Raw genomic sequence first — 20,942 nt, 5'->3', positions numbered from 1 at the left:
ACTTCAGTGATCACTCCTTCACAATCCCTTTGCTCTCTCCTCTTCCTCTGACCGTTCTTTAATCATTGGTAATTTCCCAGGCTCTCTCCTTAGCTTTCTGTTGTCAGGCTACACCCTCGGTGAGTGATCCCATTTACTATCACAGCTTTAGTTATATGTTGATGATTTCCAAATCTACATCTCCAGCCTTCGCTTCTTTTCTGGGCTCCAGACCAGTGTATCCAATTAGTGACTGGACACCTTTACTAAGATAATCTTCAGGCAGCTCAAATTGCACGTGTCCAAACAAGTCTCACTTTTTGCCTATATTGTCTACCTCAGTGGAAGGACCATCAGCCTAGATTAGTCTCTTCTTCACCGTTCACATCTCATTTACAGGTTCTGCCTCTCTTAATTGACTCTTCCTCTGTACTCACTACCTTTACCCTAGTTTGAGCCTTTATTATACTGTTCTGGGCTATTTTAATAGACTTTTGCAGGGTTTATCTCTCACTCAGAACCATTCTCCACCTGGCGTTCAGAACGAAAATGTCACAGCATGAAACAGTCCAGTCGCTGTCCATTGCCTACAGGATAAAGTTCAGTTTCCTTAGTGAGACATTCAAGAGATGGCCTTTTGCACTTTGAACCTCACCTTTTGGTTTGCTACCCCTCCTCCGCAGAGCTTCAGTCATATCAAACTACTTGTAGGATCCCAATGTGTATTATTGTTTTATGCCTTTTCTTAAACTTTTCTCTCTGCCTGGAAGGCTCCCCTTTCTCTACCCCCAACAGCTTAGAAAAAGCTCAGGGCCAGAGCTCCTGTCTGAAAATGAGACAAGAAAGGTGACCCTATGTGAGAGCTTACCCACTGTGGGAAGTCCCAGAAGACACTGTTGGGCAATTGCTGCCTTTGCATTGGGGTCCTGGAAGACTACCGCAAAGTGACCTTGGATCCCTGCCAGAAGCTGCAGGGCAGAGACAACTTCTGTGGTGGACTCTTCCGGATGTGTGTCAGTTCCGGGTAAAGCTTTGAGGCTGCCAAGTTCTCAGGCTGGATCTCCTGTTGGCAGGTTGACAGTTTCTCCATGCCCTAGGTGCCAGCATTGTGAAGGTTTCTGCTGGGGGGCTCCAGTATTCCACAGTTGCACAGACAACTTCACCTACACTTGTCTTAGAGCCTGACTCAAAAGCAGATGGGTAAATGGAACTGTTCCCATCCCCACTGGCTCCTGGGTTGCATTGTGGCCAGCCCACAGTATCCAACCTGCAAGGGGCCTCTTTCTCTAAATAACTTATAGGCTAACCTCTCTCTCATTCTCTCTCTCTCTCTCCTAGCATTTATTCAATCAACCAGTATTTATTGACTGAGAACTATACACCAAATACTCTACTAAATAACGAGGCCACAGCAATGTACAAAAAACAGGCACAATTACCAGGGGAACAGGGGTGGGGGGTGGGCACAGGGGGTGAAGGGGAGCACTTGTGTGGTGACAGACAAGAAATAATGTACAACTGAAATTTCACGATGATGTAAACTATTATGAACTCAATAAAAAATGCATGCACAAAAAAGATCACTGCCTTCTTTGAGTCTACAGTCCAGTGTAGAAGACAGACACTAAATACAAAGACATGCAAACATTTTCTTAATAACAATTGTGAAGGAAAAAGTGCAGTGAAGGACAAATGCAGGATTCTATGAAGCAACTGGCTCTTTACCAGCCTGATTTGTTAGAGAAATGACATTCCTCAAATGAGTATAAAGCAATTGCTTTTCTCTTGCAGTTTTAAGTTTTTCTTCTCTATTTGTATGAGTTTTCATACATTAAAGCTATTAACCCCTTGTCTATCATTTTTCTTAAAAATATTTTCCAAGTTTTTAAAATTTAGTTAAATCTAAAAATCTGATACATTTGAACATTGCAGGCCAGTTATGTAGGCATCTCCCATTTGAGTTTGTCTAATGTTTCCTCAGCATTTGGGGCACAATTGTCACATATGTGATGCTTTGGACTTTTCATTGCATCCTATCGGGGGTGGGGAGTGCACGTGATTTCATTGTGTTGTGTTACTGATCATATTCACTTTGATCACTTGGGTAAGGTGGTGTCTGACAGTCTTTTCCGCTGTGAAGTTACTCCTTTTCCCTTTGTCTTATTATTTTGTGGACTCGTTCTTCACCCTGCATGGACTGCAGCATCCCACACCAGGCTGCCCCTCCATGAATGCTTTCATCACCCAGGAACGGACAACCTCCTCACCTGGTCAGGCTCTGGCACCCCATGCTGGGCCATTCCCAGGTGTGGATGCCTTCACACCCCACGTCTGGCCGTCCTTCCACGTGGATGCCCTTTCTTACCCTGCTCTGACTCTGATGCTGAGCTTTCCCCCTTCATGGAGACCCTTGTCCCCCACTTAGGTTCCAACATCCTATAGCACGTGCCCATCTCGCAGAGGAACACCCTCCATTTGGGCTTGGACGTCTCCTGCTGGGTCTTCTCCTGCATGGGCATCCTGCCCACACTGTTCAGACTCTGACATTCTGCACCTGCTAGGCATCTGACTGCACAAATGCTGGGGTTCTGTGGGGACACCCTTCTCACCATGCTCTGACTCTGACTTCTCACTCCAAGCTGCATTTTGCTCCATCCCCCTTAATGGCAAGGGGACTGAATTGCTCAGGAAGGGAAGGAAAGAGGAAGTACTAGAGCTCCATGTCCTTAAAAAGCTCTCCCCACTCTGCTACCTCCAGGGTCTAAAGCCACCGTCACCTCTCACCGGGATTACCTGAATTACTTTGAAAACCGCCACCTTTTTAAAGGGTCCGTTTAAATGACATCTCCTTATGAAGCATTTTCTTATCAATTCATCCAACTATAAGTGATCTCCCCCCTTACTCAGAACATTCTGAACTCCTACACTTTCATTCATTCAACAAACATTTATTGAGTGCCGACTCTAGTGCCAGGCATTGTGCTGGACTTTGAAGATACTGTTGTGAGAACACCCCAGCCCTGATGGAATTTACAGTGTAGTTAGGAAGACAGGGAACAGGGAATAATAAAGTGTGGTAAGTGCTCTGATGAGAGAAATGCAGAGTCTGCAGAGAATGAAGGGGGAGTGGAGAAATGAGGATGAAGAGGTAGGCGAGGCCAGATCATGTAGAGGCTTTTCAGCTATTCATTCAACATACACTGATATGGAATTTACTATGTGCCAGCCACGGTTCTGGGCACCGGGAATACAGTTATACAAAAGAGAAAAAACTTTACCCTTGTGTAGTTCATATTCTAGTGGGAGGAGACAGCTGATGAACAAACTAAATAAGTGAGTCATATAGGACATCGCATGGTTTTAACTACTATGGAGAAAAATAAAACAGGGAAGGGGATAGGGAGCACGAGCTGGAGGCAGGGAAATTAGCAGGAGGGGGTAGTTCGGTTATAATTTTAAGTAGGGTCGTCAGGGAAGGCATCACCATTAAGATGGTATTTTACTTCCTTCATTGAAGTAAGTGCAGGAATGACATGGGCATTAGACATCGGTATTCTAACCAGAGAGAAGGGCAAGCATAAAGGCCCCGAGGCAGAAGCGAGGAAGAACAAGGCTACCATGCTGGAACAGAGAAAGGAGGGGTAGTGGGAAATCAGGTCAGAGGCTGATAGGAAGCCAGCACCCTGAAGGCCACGTAGGCCCACATACAGGCTTTGGATTTTGTTCTATTCTGTATGGAATAGAAAATCATCATAGAGTTTTGAGAAGCGTGGCAAGGTGTGGCTTAAGCTGTAGAAGAATAAGAACAGCAGTTGTGCTGCGAATAGACCGCAGAGGAGGAGGGCCTGGGTGGTGGGCGGGAGACTGGTCAGGGGTCTACTGCAGTAATCCAGGGGAGAGGTGATGACGGCTTTCTGCTCTGGAGGCAACAGAGGAGGTTTGGAGAAAGAGCCAATAGGATTACTGATAGACTGTATGGGGGATCAGGAACTGGATGGGGAAAGAGAGGACTCCGGGATGTCTCCAAGTCATGTTAGGGAGCTAGGACTGTATGATGAAGACAATGGAGAGTCACCGAAGGGATTTAAACAGGAAAGTGATATGTGCTTTACATTTTTAAAACACCTCTCTAGCCACTAGGTGGAAGATGGATCAGGGGAGTCAATTTTGAATGTAGAGAGACCAGTTAAAGGATTATTCCAGTAGTGTAGGCAAGAGATGAGCTTGTCCTGTAACTAGACTGGTGGCAAGGGAGACGAGGAGAAGCTGCGGATACAGAATACACGATGGAGGCAAACCTGACAGGAGCAGCAAATGGATTGGATGTGAGAGGGAAAGAGAAGAATCAAGAATGACCCAGGCTTTTGGCTGCAGCACCTGAATGGTGCCAATAACTGATATGGGAAAGCCTGGAAGAGAGACAGGTTAGGGTAGAAGGAGAAAATGGAGAATTCTGTTTCAGCAAGAATAAATTTTGAATTCTGTTAGATATTCATGTGGAGATGTTAACTAGGCAGCTGGATATATGTCTTTGAAGCTCAGAGGAGAGCGCTCCATCTCTGAAACTTCTCATTCTGAGACTCCCCTCCCTTCCTAATCACAATCTCCCATCCTAATAAACTTGTTTTTCAGTTTCATCAAGACCTCAAGTCCCATCCTCCATTTTCGTTTTCCAAGTCTAGCAGCTACCTTCTAGCTTCGTTAGTTTTCTCTCCAACCCAAACTCAATGGTCTGCTCTGTCAAACATTCCAGTCGAAATTTGCTCTGCTTTGTAATTTCTGTCATATCTGTCTTGCTAATCCTCAATTCTAGACAAACACAGTCGTGTTTCTTTCTTTCCTGTTCCTGTTCCATTTATGGGTTTCATAACCTGGGGTCCAAAGATGGACTCCATAAATCCTCTGACTTGCATAAAAATTTTCCATATATATATGGTATGTGCATTTATCTGAACAGACAACCCATTGTATTGACATTTCCAAAAGGATTTGGAGCCTTAAAAAAGAGAACTATTGGTGGCCGGTCAAGGGGCACAGCAGTTAAGTGCGCACATTCTGCTTCGGCGGCCCGGGGTTCATTGGTTTGGATCCCGGGTGCGGACATGGCACTGCTTGGCATGCCATGCTGTGGCAGGCGTCCCACATATAAAGTAGAGGAAGATGGGCACGGATCTTAGCTCAGGGCCAGGCTTCCTCAGCAAAAGGAGGATTGGCAGCAGTTAGCTCAGGGCTAATCTTCCTCAAAAAAAAAAAAAAAAGAGAACTATTGCATTAAATGATACTGTAAATATTAAAATCAAACAACAATAATTAGTCTCATTGTAAATTCATGTTATGGGAGCTCGGCTGATTCTTTAATGCCACTTAGTGATGATTTTTACTCTTTACTCCTGTTATGAGCTCAGGGGTTGAAGAAATTTGAGGATAAAAATACAAAATTATATTTGAGGTTGATTCTTTCAGTTATAGATGCTTCTCAGGCATAGTGGATTTTCATCTAGGCAGGGTAGAGCAGAAAGAGCATGGAATCAGGAGACCCAAGGTCTAATTCCATGTCTGCCCAAAACTAGTAGTGTGTCTTTGGGTAACTTAACCATCCCTAGGCATCAGTTTCCTCATCTGTAAACAGAGATAATAATATCTCACAAAGTTTCGTTTCTTTGTTTTGGGTTTGGTTTTTTTTTGAGGAAGATTGGCCCTGAGCTAACATCTGTTTTCAATCTTCCTCTTTTTTTTCCTCCCCAAAGCCTCAGCACATAGTTGTATATCCTAGTTGTAAGTCCTTCTAGTTCTTCCAGGTGGGCCGCTGCCACAGCATGGCTGGATGAGCAGTGTGTAGGTCCGCGCCCAGGATCCAAACTTGCGAACCCCATGCCACCGAAGTGGAGCACGCAAACTCAACCATTAAGCCACTGGGCCAGCCCCCTCACAAAGTTTTTTAAGGGTCAAAATTGTAAGCAACATATGCGGATGCATTTTGTACATATCTTCACTAGAAACCACATGTTGAGGACGAGAAATGGCCGAATTTTCAGAAGTGTGGCATTTCTTCTTTTGAAACAAATTGAGTGGAAGAGTCACAGGGCAAAGGCCTGGAAGCAATATGAAGTGGACAGAGAATTCATAATTAGCAATTGATTCAGTGTGTTTTGATATAAACATACTCCTGGAAATATTTTGAAAATCTTCAGCTGTAAATCTCCAGGCACTGAGCTGAGCCAAACAGGGAGGGGTTCTCCTTGAGTGGAATGATGAAATCCAGGATGTGTCTTTTTGGGCCCCCTTCATGCATCCCCACCCCCACCCTCCATCCCCGCCCCTAGTGCCCCCGCTGGCAGAGTCAGAAAGTACCTCACTCTGCATAAATGTGGGAACATGGAACAGCCTGAGGGCAGAAAGGGGCTGATCGAAGGCAAGCCATCATTCCTGCCAATTTCCCCTCCCTTTGCCTCTTGCCAAAAAGAAGTCATGTCTCCACCTGGCTCTCTCCCTCTCTGTCAACTTCCTTTCTACCAGTGAGCTTTGTAGTTTCTTAAGGAACTCTTGAAGACCCATAATTTTTCCGGACCCCAGTGAAGGAATCTTTCATGGTATCATTCTAGGCACTGCAACAGTATGTGGAAACAATACCTTCTCAGCACATTGATAACCCGGCCCAATATTTGCCTTTCAGTCTTCCTACTCTGAAGATCAGCCTTGGTGACAGAAAAGAGGGCTACAAGTCTTGAAAGTTCTAGTCAAAGCTTCTCTTCCAAGAATCATGAGTCACCAGGGTCGTTGGCCTAGCTAATGAACAAATATTGAAGCACTGGCTTCTTGTTGAATCCTCGTGGTTAATAATTCTTCAAAAATAGATAACCTGAAGTGGTGCCATATTGCAAATGCCACTGAAATTATGATGTAATGCAGTGGTGCTCAACGCAGGGCACACACTGGAATCTACTGATGGAGGGGATTATTGGAATTAACTAGAAACCAGCCCCAGGGAGTATGATTCATTTGTCAGAAGGATGATTGGGTGGGCGGGGCACTAGTATTTTCTAAAAATTCCCCAGGTAAAACAGTCTAGCAGTTCCTTAAATGATTAAATATAGAGTTACCATATGACGCAGCAATTCCACTGGTAGGCATATACCAAGAGAAGTGAAAACATATATCCACGCAAACAATTGTACACGAATGGTTTAAAGTAGCTCTATTCAAATAGCCAAAAAATGGAAACAACAACACATGTCTATTAATGGATGAAGAGAGAAACAAAATGTGGTATATACATACAATGGAGTATTATTCAGCCATAAAAAGGAAGGATGGACTAATACAAGCTACAATTTGGATGAACCTTGAAAACACTGTGTTAAGTGAAAGAAGCCAGTCACAAAAGTTCAAATATTCTATGATTCCATTCATACGAAAGTCCAGAACACGGAGATCTCTAAAAACAGCAGGTAGATCAATGGTTGCTTAGGGCCAGGTTGGAGTTTGGGAGGATAGCAGGGTGATAGCTCATGGGTGTGGGATTTCTTTTTGAGGTGATGAAAATAGTCTAAGATTGACTGTGGTGATGATCGCACATACCTGTGAATATACTAAAGTCATGGAAATGAGTGAATCGTATGGTATCAATTATCTCAATAAAGCTGTTTAAAAGAGAAAGAGAAAAAAATACTCCCCAGGTGATTTTAATGTGCAGCGAGCTTGAGAACCACTGTCTTTGAAGGAGCATGCCCTTGAAGTTAGACAGACTGGAACAAAACCACCGTGTCATTAGATGACCCAGCTGTGGCTCTCTTAGCTTCACTTTCCTCATCTGGAGAATGAGGATAATAATATCTGTCTCATAAGCTTGGAAAGAGGATTTAGTGTGGAAAACAAATGAAAGTATGTGTAGAGTCTGACACTTAGTGAGCTGGCACTCTATTAAAGGAAGCTATTGCCGTCATTGTTTTTCTTTTCTGCCTGAAGGCTTGGAAGGCCAGCCTTAGAAATATCGGTTCTCACTGCACAAGCTGGGAGAAGGCAATCTGAAGAGTGGAGGGGACCAAGCCAAATGCATTATCTGAATGTAGACTCAATAAATGTTCTCTGTGCTGGTAATAATTTTTTTGGCCCCATCACAAAACCCACATTCTTCCCATGAGTAAGACTGCAGCGTCATTGTTGACTAAGGAGAAGTGTTGGAGTTTTTGTTTTTTGTTTTTTTTTTTTGCTTTTAAAGCTTATAGAAGACCAAATACAGGCCCACAGTGGGATCTACTGATATTCTCTTGCTTTTCATAATATATTTGCCATCAAGTTCTGTCAAATATACCACTGTAATAAGCTTCTTAAATCCACTCACTGAATCTACTTCCACTGCCACTACCCGAGACCAGGCCACCAATACTTCTTGCTTAATGATTGCAACATCCTCCTTAGCTGCCTCCACTCCTTTCCCCTCCACCTCCTTCTCCACACCGCAGCCAGAGTGATCTTTGTGACACGCCATTCTGATGGGATCTCTCTTGTTTAAAGACCTTTCAATGGCTTAAGACCTTTCAACAGTTCCCGATAGTTCTTAAAGTCCAATCTCTGTCTAACCCTTCAGCCTTATCTCTTGCTACTCCCAGCCTCCTAAATCTCTTTTACAATCGTCCATTTCTCTCCAGCTCCACTCTGTCGCCATATTTAATATGCAGTCTTGCATAGCCTGCTAACAGGTCTCCTTGGCTTCAGCCATGCTTCCTTTCAATCTACCTTCCACAGAGCAGCCAGTATGACTCCTTTGCTTAAAACTCTTTTATGCCTCCCAATTTTTCTGAAGATAAAGATCAAGCTTCTTGGCAGAGCTACAAGAACTTCCATGATCTTATCCTGCCAACTTTCCCCCTTCATGTTTCCTCACTGCCAATGCCTGAACTACTACAGTTCTTCGCATACATCACTTTTTCCTACCCCTGCACCTTTGTGAACATTCTTGTTTTCTCCTGGAATTTCCTGCCTCTGTCCTTGTGTGTCCAATTCCCATAGAGCCTTCAAGGCGCGGTTTAAATGATATCTCATTCAGGACCTCTCTCCCGACTCCCCTCAAGAGCAGTGCTTCCTGGCTTTTCAGAATCCTCGTTATACATTGTTTCTGTCTTTGTCTCACCACTTTCTTATTTAGTTTGTCATTCTATCTAGGATGCATCTCTCTACCTCAGCTGTAAGATGGTTGAGGTTTAACTACAAGTTCCTAATCGAGGCTCAAATAAGAAAGCAGGAGACCTGGGCAGTCCCTGAAGATGCTTTGACAGGAACGGCTGTGCAAGTGTGAATGGTAATGAGCCTAGAGATATAAACTCCTTGGGTTACTGAAATGGATTAGTCACCCCTGCTAGCTGGGTCTGTGTGTGAATTTAGATTGAGGGAGTTAGGTCAAAAAGAGAGGAGTTGTTATAGAGTTGAAAAATGGGATCAAGGTTCTTGGCAAAGGACCAGCTCTAACTAGAAGTGTGTTAAAATGGTGTACTGGGGGGCCGGCCCACTGGCGCAGCAGTTAAGTTTGCACACTCCACTTCGGCAGCCCGGGGTTCGCCGACTCGGATCCCCAGTACTGACCTACGCACCACTTGGCACACCATGCTGTGGCAGGCATCCCACATATAAAGTGGAGGAAGATGGGCATGGATGTTAGCTTAGGGCCAGTCTTCCTCAGCAAAAAGACGAGGATTGGAAGCAGATGTTAGCTCAGGGCTAATCTTCCTCAAAAAAAAATTTTTTTAATTTTAAAAGAAGGTGTACTGGGTATATACCTCTGTATGTGCATGTGTGTATGTGCACTTGCACATGAGTGCTTATTTTCTACATGTGTGAGTGCTTACATAGATGTAGGAGTTTATGTGTAGATCTGCATGAGCAGACATGTTGGCATCTGGTATGATTATGAATATATTAAATGTGGTTATATATGTGTGTACAGTTGAGGCGGAGGGAGGGGCTTAGCTTGAGCCTAAGCTGTGTCAATTGCCAGCATTCACACGTGCCTGGGCGTGGCTGGGAAACTGGTGGGGCAGGCCCTCAGAGAGGTATTTGTATCGACAGACTAGGGAGCCTCCTGGGAGGTAATTTACTCTAGGGAAAGAAAGAGTCAGGTAGACAAAGTTGGCCCAGCAAGAAAGCTTTAGTCACGAGAGGGGAGAGACAATTCTGAGTAGAGCACAGTGGCTGTCACTTGAATTTGCCTCCAGGCCCACCCCCAGGGATTCAATGTCTGAGCCTTATGGGAGCGCAAGATGGCATAGTCAATAAAAATGAAAAGTGCTATTTTACAAAAACATTTCGTCATTAGGGTACAAGGACGACTGCTTCGGGACTTCAGTAATTCATTTATGTATTCAGTCAACAAATATTTATCTAAACCTGCTCTGTACCAGATCCTGTGTTAGGTGTTGGGACTATAGCAGTGAACAAAGCAGAGAGAACTTACATTCAAGCATAGCCTAAAAAGGAGAGACATTTTCTGCCAAATTGTACCAAACACCATATACTTTGACATTTATAGGCAGAGTCGCAACTAGTCTATACTGTATCTTCATATCAATTAGAAAATGGCACCTGCTCTAGGCAGCCCTAAAGCTTTGTGAGGGGACATTGCCCTCTCTGAGCAGGTGAGTTAGAAATAGGCATCCAGCCCTTTTCCCAAGACAGATTCAACAATACATGCATACTGTATGGCAGGGGGATGCAGGTTGGATTTCAGGCTCCTTGTTCTCTCTGCTTAGGCATCTCTTGTACAGTGTCCAACCTGCACGACTATCTGTGATGGCTTTGCTGCAAGGCTTCAAGGTGTCAACAGTTACTCTGGGCGCAAGATAGTGATGCCCAGTACTAATTTTGGTGGTATCTAGGAAAAGCTGTTACCAGGAGAAACTATTACCACATAGAAGTAGCAGCAGTGCCCAGAGTGAGTTGTAGAAGCCAGTGGGGGCAGCTGGTACCCAGTGGATGTGGTACAGTACTTTCCAAATGCAGCATTATACAGCATAAGTGTCAGCTATGCCCAGAAAATACAGTGATGTTTAGATCACACAAGAGCATCCAGAGGATGTAAGCTGGAGCAGAAGAATAGGAAAAAGAAAACACAAAAGCCATGTGGAAACTGACAGCACTTATTCATGAGCACACGTGAGATTCCCCCTGAAAACATCTAGAAAAAAAGTATGGTGGTAGCTCTCTTCAGGGGCTGAAAGAGGAGACGAGAGTGAAAAAAATGCGTGTACGTGTGTGTTCAAGTATGTGTGTGCACACGCAGACCAGGGGCTCCTCTTTACCTCTTATGTAAAGGATAGAGCTCAAGATGTGTAGCCACAGCTTTCCTGCCTCTCCAAGAGGCGGGGTGGTTTTCCCTTGAGTAAAAGAAAATCCATTTGTTCAGCTAGGCAGAAAGGGTTTTCTTCAATATTGGTTGGACCATTGAATTTAGGTCCACGAGACTCAAAGTGCTATTGACAGCAACATAAAGATATCTTTATATCTAGAGTCTTAGGGCTTTTCTTAGATTTATGTGAGTTCTTTGTATAATAAGAACATCAACCATTTAAAGAATTGCTGTGAATATTCACAGTTAATTCTAACGTGTTGCCTTTTTAAGAACTTTTTTCTGATTATAAAAGAAATATATGCTAGCCTAAAGAATATGTAATTTTCAAAAATTCACAAAGAAGGAAGTAAAAATGAGCCATAATCCCACTATATGTGTGTGTATATAGATACAGAGAGAGAGATATTATACAAATCCATTAATGTTTTCATTTGTTTCCATGCATATACAATATTTATATATACACACATAAATATATATTAGGATTACGCTGTTATATACAATTTGGTAGTCCGATTTTGTCAATCTTATATCGAGAACATTTCCCTATGTCACTATATATTCTATAAAATATAGTTATTAATGAATGACTGCATAATATTTTATGGATTTATCATGAAGGTTTTTTTGCTATTGTAAACAATATTTCAATAAACATCCTCAAGTATACATTTTTGTGTGCCTTTTTGCTTATTTACTATGATATATGATTGGAAGTGGAATTAGTCAAGCTTATGAACATTTAAGAGATTCTAGATATATATTACTAAACAGCCCTCTTTTTAAGGTTGAGCTAATTTACACTCAATGTACAGTCCTACCAGCATTGTGTGAGTACTCTTTTCACCATATGCTTGCTAAGAGTGAGGATTATCTTTTAATAAAAATCGTTGTTAATTTCATTCATGATGAAATACATGTTTTAGTTTCAGATAATATGACTGTCTAGGTATTTGAACAGATTCTGCAAGAAGAAAACAAAACTGCTGGATAAAGTTTAAAATATATATACATATATATGTGTGTATATATATATATATCTTCTTAAAAGTATCAAAAAGCTAACAAGATAATAAGGAATTATTAGGCTCAAATCTAAGTGAAGGTGGTAACCCAAAGAGGTAAACCAAGCACTGAAGCTAATTTTTCCCTAAGGACATTTGCCAAACAAGTTCAACTTGAGCGTTGCTCTGTGTGTGTGTATATGATTTCTCCAGCTACAAAGACAGAATGTAAGGCTCAGGGCCTTACCAAGATGGGGCGTCTAATTAGGAGTCCCCGCCCTCATAAATCTAGTATTCCAAAGGGCTACATCCTCAGCATAAAGGTGAATCACAAATAAACACCCATCCTAAAGAAAATGTACGGCAAGTTGCTTTGTCGCCTATCACAGCTACTTGAGGGGGAAGGTGGGTGGAGTGACCATCATTGAGAAGTTGTAACCACAATCCAGCTCCCGTATGAATTTAATGCCCTAAATTCACATTGCCTGTGTAGTAAACAAGCAACAACAACAAGAAAAACAACTTCAAGACATGAATGTAGCGCAGTGTGGTCCCAGGCGAGAAGTGCCCCCAGGCATCTGGCAGAAGTGAACACATATCTGGCCTGGAGAAACACATCTTTATCCAAGGCCACAGGTAATTTTCCAAGGACTGTGAGCGGCTGAGAGCCAAAAGTAAATACGCACGCAATGAAGCAAGACACCTTGAGTGAGAAACAACAGGCGAGAGGAACAGATCCATAAAAACTTCAGACACTGGGATGATCAGACACAGATTAGAAAATAATTCTGCTTGATATGTTTAAAGAAATAAACGGCAAACTCTAAAATAGCTTCCGGGAACGAGAAACTATTACAAATAGCTAGCAAAGATGAAAAAGAAACAAATAGAACTTTCAAAAATTAAAAAAAAGATAATAATGAAATTTTTAAAAAGTAATGTATGCCTTTAAAGATAGATTAAAAACATCATGTTTGTAGGAGAGATAGAGCAATAGCTGACTTTTCAATAGCAACAAGAGAACCCAGGAGACCCTGGAATGATATCACCAATGTGGTAAGAGAAAATAACTGCCAACACACAATTATATACCCAATGAAAATATCTTTGAATAACAAGGAAGAAATACAGTTCTCAAACATTTGGAGACTTTGTCACCAGCAGACCCACAATAAAGGAAATGCTGAAGCATGTGTACTCCGGGCAGAAGGAAGATGATTTGAGACGGAAGGCCTGGATTCCAAGAAGGGTTGATGAGCAAAGAAAACAATAAATATGTGGGGATAAGGAATCACTAACTATATAAGATAATAGTATCTTGGAGTTTTTAAAAACAAGATAATTTAAATATACAACAATAAAGTGCTATTTCTCTTGTTTTATTTGCAGATTTTGTTACACAGTAAGCTTGAATATTTTTTATATGTAGCAATACATACTTTCTACGAAATTTTTCCTTGTCTAATTTTCTCCGGAGGTTTTCAGTTTTTCCTCTCTACTTGTATGAGCTTTTTAAAATTATATTAATACCATTAACCCCTTTTCTATCATATTTGTTACAATTATTTTCTAAGTTTTAAAAATCTATTTAAATCTAAAACTTATCTTTTGTTATTTCCTCCATTGCTTTGAAACTTACAGTGTTCTTCCTTCTCAGGGAAGCTGATTAATAGTCTTCTTGGGTTTTGATTTCTATAGTTTTTGGTTTCGTTTTTCATACTTCTTTTTTACATTCTTCTGGATTTTACATTGATATATGTATTGTGAGCTGAAGTTCTAAGTGACTGCCCACCAAAATAGTTAACTAATTACCCAGCACCATTTCTTGTATAATTTTTCACTTCCTCACATATTTTTAATACCTTCTTATAATATATTGTTATATGAACAAGGGGTCTTTTGGGGGGATTATCCCTGTGTTTCACTGATCTGTTCAATCTTACAGTTGTATCACGCTGATTTAAGTACTATAGCTTTGCAGTATATTTTCATGAATGCTAAAGCTAAGGCTTGTCCTTCCCATTACTCTTCTTTTTTCAAATAAGTTGAAAATAAAGATGAACAGCAAATTGGTTTCTAGAAGTACAGTGGTTGATTTGACCTTGAGGCCATGTGATTTAACTTCAATAGATCATCGAGGAGACAGGTTACAAGGTAATTAATATGCCTTTACAGAGTACGACAGAATCAGAATAAAAAATTATATCTTATTTACCTGCTTTAGGATACCCAGAGAGCACGAGATTTGGGGAAAAGAGAAATGGCCTTTCCTTCCATGTGCTAACTTTTTTTAGGATTTTGAAAAACTATGACAGAAACAAACTTGCTGTGGTGAGATCCAAAGCTTAGGTGTTCAGAAAGCTCCTGAGGTAGCTAAGTGCAGAACTGCAGGTGTAGGAAAGTCCTGTTCTGTGAGTCAAAGAAGGCCTTTTAGGAGCAGCTGCCTTGTCTTGTCTATGGTATATTTCCACAATGTAAATCATTGGGTGTCTTAATAAGACACATTCAGAGAACAATACACAGTAAGATGAAATCCCGTGCTAGACAGTACAGATGCGTTCTATACAATGACTGTCCTCTACAGGCTGAATAAGCCCTGCATTTGATTTGGTAACACTGCTATGTATTATTTTCTAATAGCAATAAACAAACATATCAGAATCCGAATTCCCTGCCAAAGGCAATGGGTATATTTGTTTCTAATGCGTCCATGGAAACCTTAATAGGAAGCTGAGGCTCTTAACTCTGTTACATTAATGAAGATAGTTAGGCACTGATACGCATACCCACATAAAAGATGAGAAAATACTCATTCACTCAGTGACAGACTGAGGAGTATGTTGATCTGGGGACAGAGGTGGAAATTTACTCATCTAGTTTGCAAGGGTTGCAGGGATCAGAAATCCTGATATTAGCTTTGTTTGACTTTGGCTAAGGCCCCAGTGGAGGCTGATGGAAGAAAACAAGTCTTTATCCTCCTATTCCACTCCCCACCTTCAGGCACAGAGCCAGAGGCAGAGAAGACTAGAAATTTGACTTGGCTGACTTTTCTGCATTGGGTGTGGATTTGGTATTGATGTAAGTCAGAGGCTGACATCACTCTGCTTAAATAGAAACAGTGATTGGATCTGCTTTAAGAGCGTCACTCCATGAATGGGCACAAGATAGAGGCTTGTCCTTGGAGATAATCGTGGAAACTGTCCACTGTACCTCCCCACCTGTACGTCTTTAGGCATGTGCAATTCCACATGCCCCAGGCTGAAATCCCCCCCCCCCCCCCCACATTCCCAACTACTCTGACAACCCAATCCTGCTGTACAGCAGTTCTATTAATAGTATCACCAGCCACCCAGCTGAGTTCAGTTCAACAAATCTCTATTGATCATCTGCTTTATGAGAGGTACTGAGGTAACTAGTAAAGGAGACATAATCCTTTCCCTTTTAGAGCTTACCTACTAGAAAAGGGAGACAAGCAATTTCAACGCATGAGTAGTGGATAGGCCAGGAAGGGGAAAGGAGTTTCAGGTGGATGAGAGAGAATGAGCAAAGGCGTAAGAGTGTATGCAAGAAACTCCAAAGCCATTTGATGTTAAAGGGAAAGGTGTGAGGACAGGAGTGGTGGGAAACAAGGATGGATAAGCGGGTAGGGGCCAGCTCATGCTAAGAAGTTTGGACTAAATCTGATAGCGATAAGGAGCCATTGAGGAGCTTTAGGCTGGGGGAGAATCAGGATTATGTTTACATCTGTAGATCACTCTGGCCGTGTTGTAAAGGGAGGATTAGAGTGGGTCAGGAGTGGAAACTAGATTACTTAGGACTGTCCAGTTAGCCAAGCCAGAAACTACTTAGTTTCTATTTCCCTCTCTTCATTATAACCAACAATCACATCAAGTTCCGTCAGTTTCACCACCGAAATTAACTTAACCACTCAGCATTTATTGAATCCTTCCATGCCTCTGTCCACGAAAATAATCCATTATCAATCTATAAATGAAAATTTGGGAGAGTTTATTCTGAGTTAAAATCTGAGGACCATGGCCTGGGGCTTGCACCGTAGAAGTGAGGTGTACAGAGTGGTTATATACCCCCAAACAGGATGTTTCACATATGATTGAAATGTCCCTCCCACAATAGTCACAAGATTGCCCTGTCGGCACAGCGCTTAATGAACACAGCAGGTAGTGGGTCTGCTATCCTGGAGGGCAGGGCGTAGCAGGAGGCAAGTCTACTGTCTCGAGCTGAGTGGTCACAGGTGAGCGCAGCAATCAGTTCCTAGCCTAAGGAAAGACGCTTAATTCTTAAGGAAATGCCAATTTTGGGAGGCGGAGGGAAGTTGCACCTTTATCTCAAGGGCCTTTGTTCTTGCCATAGGGATTATCTAAGCAGATATACAATGCAGGCTCAACGGCCAGGGTCAGGCCCTTTTGGAAAGACAAGGTCAGGCCGAATTAGGTTTACACCAAACGGCTTCCTCATATATTCCAATATATCCTATTACTTGCCATTTTTATTTGTCACATCTAATGCTGTGCTTGGTGAAAAAGATTCCATTCCTCTCCTAAGAGAAGCTGACTGCCTTTTGGAGAAGACAGATATGTAAATAGATCATTTTGAAATAAAGTGGTAAGTATTCACTGGGTGATATCCAAGCTGGAGGTAGGGAGAAAGAAACAGTTGGGTGGGGCGGGGGTGGGGGGAGGAAGGGAGAGAGAGAGAGAATGTATCTCTGCCTGACAGGAATGAGAGAGAAATCAGGGATCTACGGAGATGTATGAGTTTTGTCTTAAAGATGAGTAAGAATTCCCTGGAGGGAGGAGGTTGGGGAGAGGGTATTGCATATGATGGGAACAGCTCCTGCAGAGGCATAGAAGGGGGAATGAAGAGGGCTTGTTTGGGGACCAGCAAGAAGTCCTTGTTTAATGCAGTAGATCCTGGAGAGGCAAGAGAGAATTTTAAGCTGAACAATGTGATATGATCAGGTTTGTGACTTGAGTCCATGTTTGGGGCCACTTTATCACCATCACGTCATTCTCCGCGATTTTGCCCTATTAAGGCTCTTGCTCTTTCTCATTTATATGATTGCCATGGTCTCCTAACAGGTTTCACTGCCCCAGGTAGATCCCCATCAGTTTATTCTCCTTCCCTTTGGTGTCCTTCTAAGACACGTTTCTGTTCCTGCCATTCTGCTGCAGCCTGCCAGTAGCTCTCTGTCGCTGCCAGGAAAACTCCTCAAATGCTCAGTAGGGCACACAAGACCCTCACATTCCAGCCTGTGCTGTTCTCCAGCCTCATCTCCCACCCCTCCTTCTCACTCTTATTCCGGCCTGTCCCTTTTGCTATCCTTGCCAACTCAAGGTCTCCCAAGTCTGCCAGGCACATTCAGGGCTCCACACCTCCTTTCACTCTTCTCCCTTAAAGTCTATCTGAAATGGCCTTCCTGCAAATTTCTCCTTAGCCTTCAAGAATCAATTCACAAGGCAAGCTTCTCTGACCTTCCCTTGACCTCTACAGGGAAAACACATCCTTTCCCTTTTCTGGGCTCCCTGGCATCTGGTACATGCTGATGTTAGAGCATACATCCCATTGCCTCATAATTATTGCTTTCAAGGCTGTCTCCAAGGCTAGAACGTAAGCTCCACCCGAGGACAAGGCCATATCACATTCCTCTTATGAACTCGGCTCATAGCACAGTGCCTGGCACATACTTAGAAGCTCAGTAAATGAAGGCACTGATCTTCTTGTTCCTTTTCTGTCTAGAATAGTTATCCTCCTCACCAAGCAACTATTTACTGTCAAAGGGAAATCGCTCTTTTTGGGGTCAGATTTCCATTCCTAGGTCACTGCAGCTACGCTTTTTAGCCAGCTGGAGAGCAAAAGCCCTGTAGCCAAGACTTCTCTTGGGTTAGAGACCAAGGGCTTCCATCTCCAGGCCATAGCAGTTGGAGGGACCTGCCATAGACTCAGCTCCCAACCAAGCAGCATGATAAAGCCTTGCGTCTGCCATTTCAATGTCCACCCCTCCCATTTATTTCTGTGTATTTTGGGACCTGAGCAAAGGACCAAAAACACTCGTAGAGATATCTTGGGGAATGGCATAATGTCTGCACTTCAGCTGGGACTTTTCTAAGGATAGTCATACAAGTGTCCAAAAGAGGACCACAGGACACCAGAGAAAACTGCGCACTGGTATCAGGACGTCCTCGGGCTCCCTCTTAAACAGAGGAACAATGAACCCCCAAAATGAGATTTACTGAAGAGTCAGAACCCTCAGCGATCCTTCTATTTCTCAACTGTAGATTTAACACCTGTCCACTTTCAAGCTCCAAGAAAAGTTCAGCATGGCTTAATTAAGTCCCTCCCTCCCTGGTACTGCCCCCCCCCCCCCCAACTTTAAACCCTACAGCAGCTGGTAGGAGCTTCAAACTACTAAGTCCAGGGCATTCCCTGTGGCTTACAGCATGAGTAAAAGTATCTAGAGCCTCAGGAGCCAATTCCTGGAGGGCTTGCTGGGGCAGCCGGGAGGCTCCAGTTACATGACAGACTGCACAGATCACTGACACTGAGGCACATAGACGGGGCTGATAACCTTCTATTGGTTTAAGGACAACCTGAAAATGTCTCAAACTATTGGTGTCAAAAGATTTAGAGACTGAGTCTTGGGGTTGGGGGAACCAGAGCAAAAAATTTTAGTTCCATTAGTTTCATTATTCATAAAACTATCTTTTGTACAGAAAAAAGGGAGGGGGTGGGGGGAGTTTGGTTACATGGGGTACAAATTAGTTGGTAGGTACAACGAGGGAATGGGAAGAAGGATTAAAGGAAAGGCCTAGGGGATGACTGGAGGGGTGCGGGTGGGGAGTCACCTGAGGTTTTGCAGGGAGAACAGGAATTATTGGCTTATTAGAGGGGAAGTATTTGAGACGTTTTTGAATGCAATATGAACATTTCTCTGACTTGCGTATGAATGAGGCTGGGACAGGTCTGGGTCAGCTTCAGAATCTACTGCGGAGGAAATCCAGCCACCGGCAGCAAATAGTCTTTCTTGATTGTATTCTTCTCCCTAGAGTCTTGGAGAATTTAATCTTGGACTCAAGGCCCTTCAGTCCATATTTACAGTATATCTGCATGGACCATCTCTCTATGGTATACATTTCTGTTGGAAGTGAGTTTAGAAACAATTACTTCTATTATAAACAAAAACAGAAAGGAAAACAAGCAAGCAAAAAAGAAAAACAGTGCTACAGAGGATGAAGGAAGATGGGGGAAGAAAACGTATTTCCCATGCTACCTAAATGCTATAAATGAGGAAGGCCAGTAGGAAATGGCAGGCTTAGGATTTTCTAAAGAGTGAACCACCCATCTGCCTGCCATACTGATCCTGTGACTATAATTTCATAAAATATTTATTGAGTGCCTATAATGCACTGGAGATAAGCACTGAGGATGGGGAGGTGACGGGCAAAGCCCTACCTCGAAGGAGCTCACAGTCTATGGGAGAAAACTCACAAATTATAATACAATGGCAGGACCATTGAGGTTGGGAGTGAGGCAGCCTGCGCGATAGAGAGTAACGCCTATAAGCACAGGAGTAGTGTCTCTTTGCTGACAAAACATATGTCTGGGATCAGCTGCACTCCTGGTCCTCCATTCAAACTATAAGTTTAGGGAGAAAAAAGGTGCAGCTGAGCTCTGCAATGGATTCAGGATACAGCTGCTAAATCTAACTACAGTTGTTTTGGCACTGCTAACTGGACTGGATTTTGCCTGGCAGCCAAATGCTGCCAAATCCTGATTTAAGACATTGCCTTTCCAAAGAAAAATAGTTATAATGAAAATAGCTTATGTCTTACACAAACTCTTAGCAATATAACAAACACATTACCTTTAAATAGGACCCATAGTATTTTGTTACCTATGGACTGTCACACTGACTGAAGACAGCTGTTTCTTCCTGTGTGGCTTTTACCTTGTTTCCATGAGCTTTATAATTTTAATAGCACCCATTTGACTCATCCAATAATGAATTTATTTTAAAATTTGTCCAGTAGACCCTTTCTCAACATTTTAATCGTTTGATCTTGCCTTTAAGATCTTAAGTCACAACTTTCCTGAGCCTTGGTTTCATCAATAAAATGGAGACAGTAAGTCCAAACCACCACATAGCACTAAGGTTCTAATGAGATAGATACATGCGAAAGTAGGAGCTTATCTGAAAAACTGCCCCTGCTTTAAATCTGAACAAGAAGTCTTACAGCCTTGGATCTTGACCCCAGGCTGCCATATCCTGGAGAAGGGTGAAGACTAGAAGAAGTTTTCTCCCCAGATAAGAACAACATGACGGAGGGCAGAGAAGGGGAAGAGATAAAGGTGATGCAGCTGTGACAGCTGATATCCAACACTGATTGGCTCATCAGGCTAGTATCCCTTAGCTCTCACCGTACTCCAGCCTCTCATCCTCTCCCTCTGTTATTCACTTGGTTACAAATGCTGACCTTGCTGGATGAAGAGGGGGAGGACCCTGAAATCATGAGTGCCTCCACTGTAGAAAAGGGTTTTTGGACTTCAAGGACAGCATCTAGTACAGCATATATGGGGTGTCTGGAGCCCAACTAAAAAAC

General features: G+C 42.7%; 1 protein-coding gene across 1 annotated transcript in view; it reads right to left on the bottom strand.

Moving 5' to 3' along the window:
• Positions 1-8,467, bottom strand: part of FRMD7 (FERM domain containing 7) — a 72,820-nt gene extending 64,353 nt beyond the window's left edge. The window contains exon 1 of the mRNA XM_046673747.1: positions 8,321-8,467. Coding sequence (XP_046529703.1) covers positions 8,321-8,467 — 147 coding nt within the window. The remainder of the gene's footprint in view (positions 1-8,320) is intronic.
• Between the last annotated feature and the right edge of the window lie 12,475 nt (positions 8,468-20,942).

The sequence above is a fragment of the Equus quagga genome, chromosome 10 (genome assembly GCF_021613505.1).
Source record: "Equus quagga isolate Etosha38 chromosome 10, UCLA_HA_Equagga_1.0, whole genome shotgun sequence".
Lineage (NCBI taxonomy): Eukaryota > Metazoa > Chordata > Mammalia > Perissodactyla > Equidae > Equus > Equus quagga.
The sequence above is the reverse complement of the archived record's forward strand: the minus strand, read 5'-3'. Positions and strand labels throughout refer to the sequence as shown.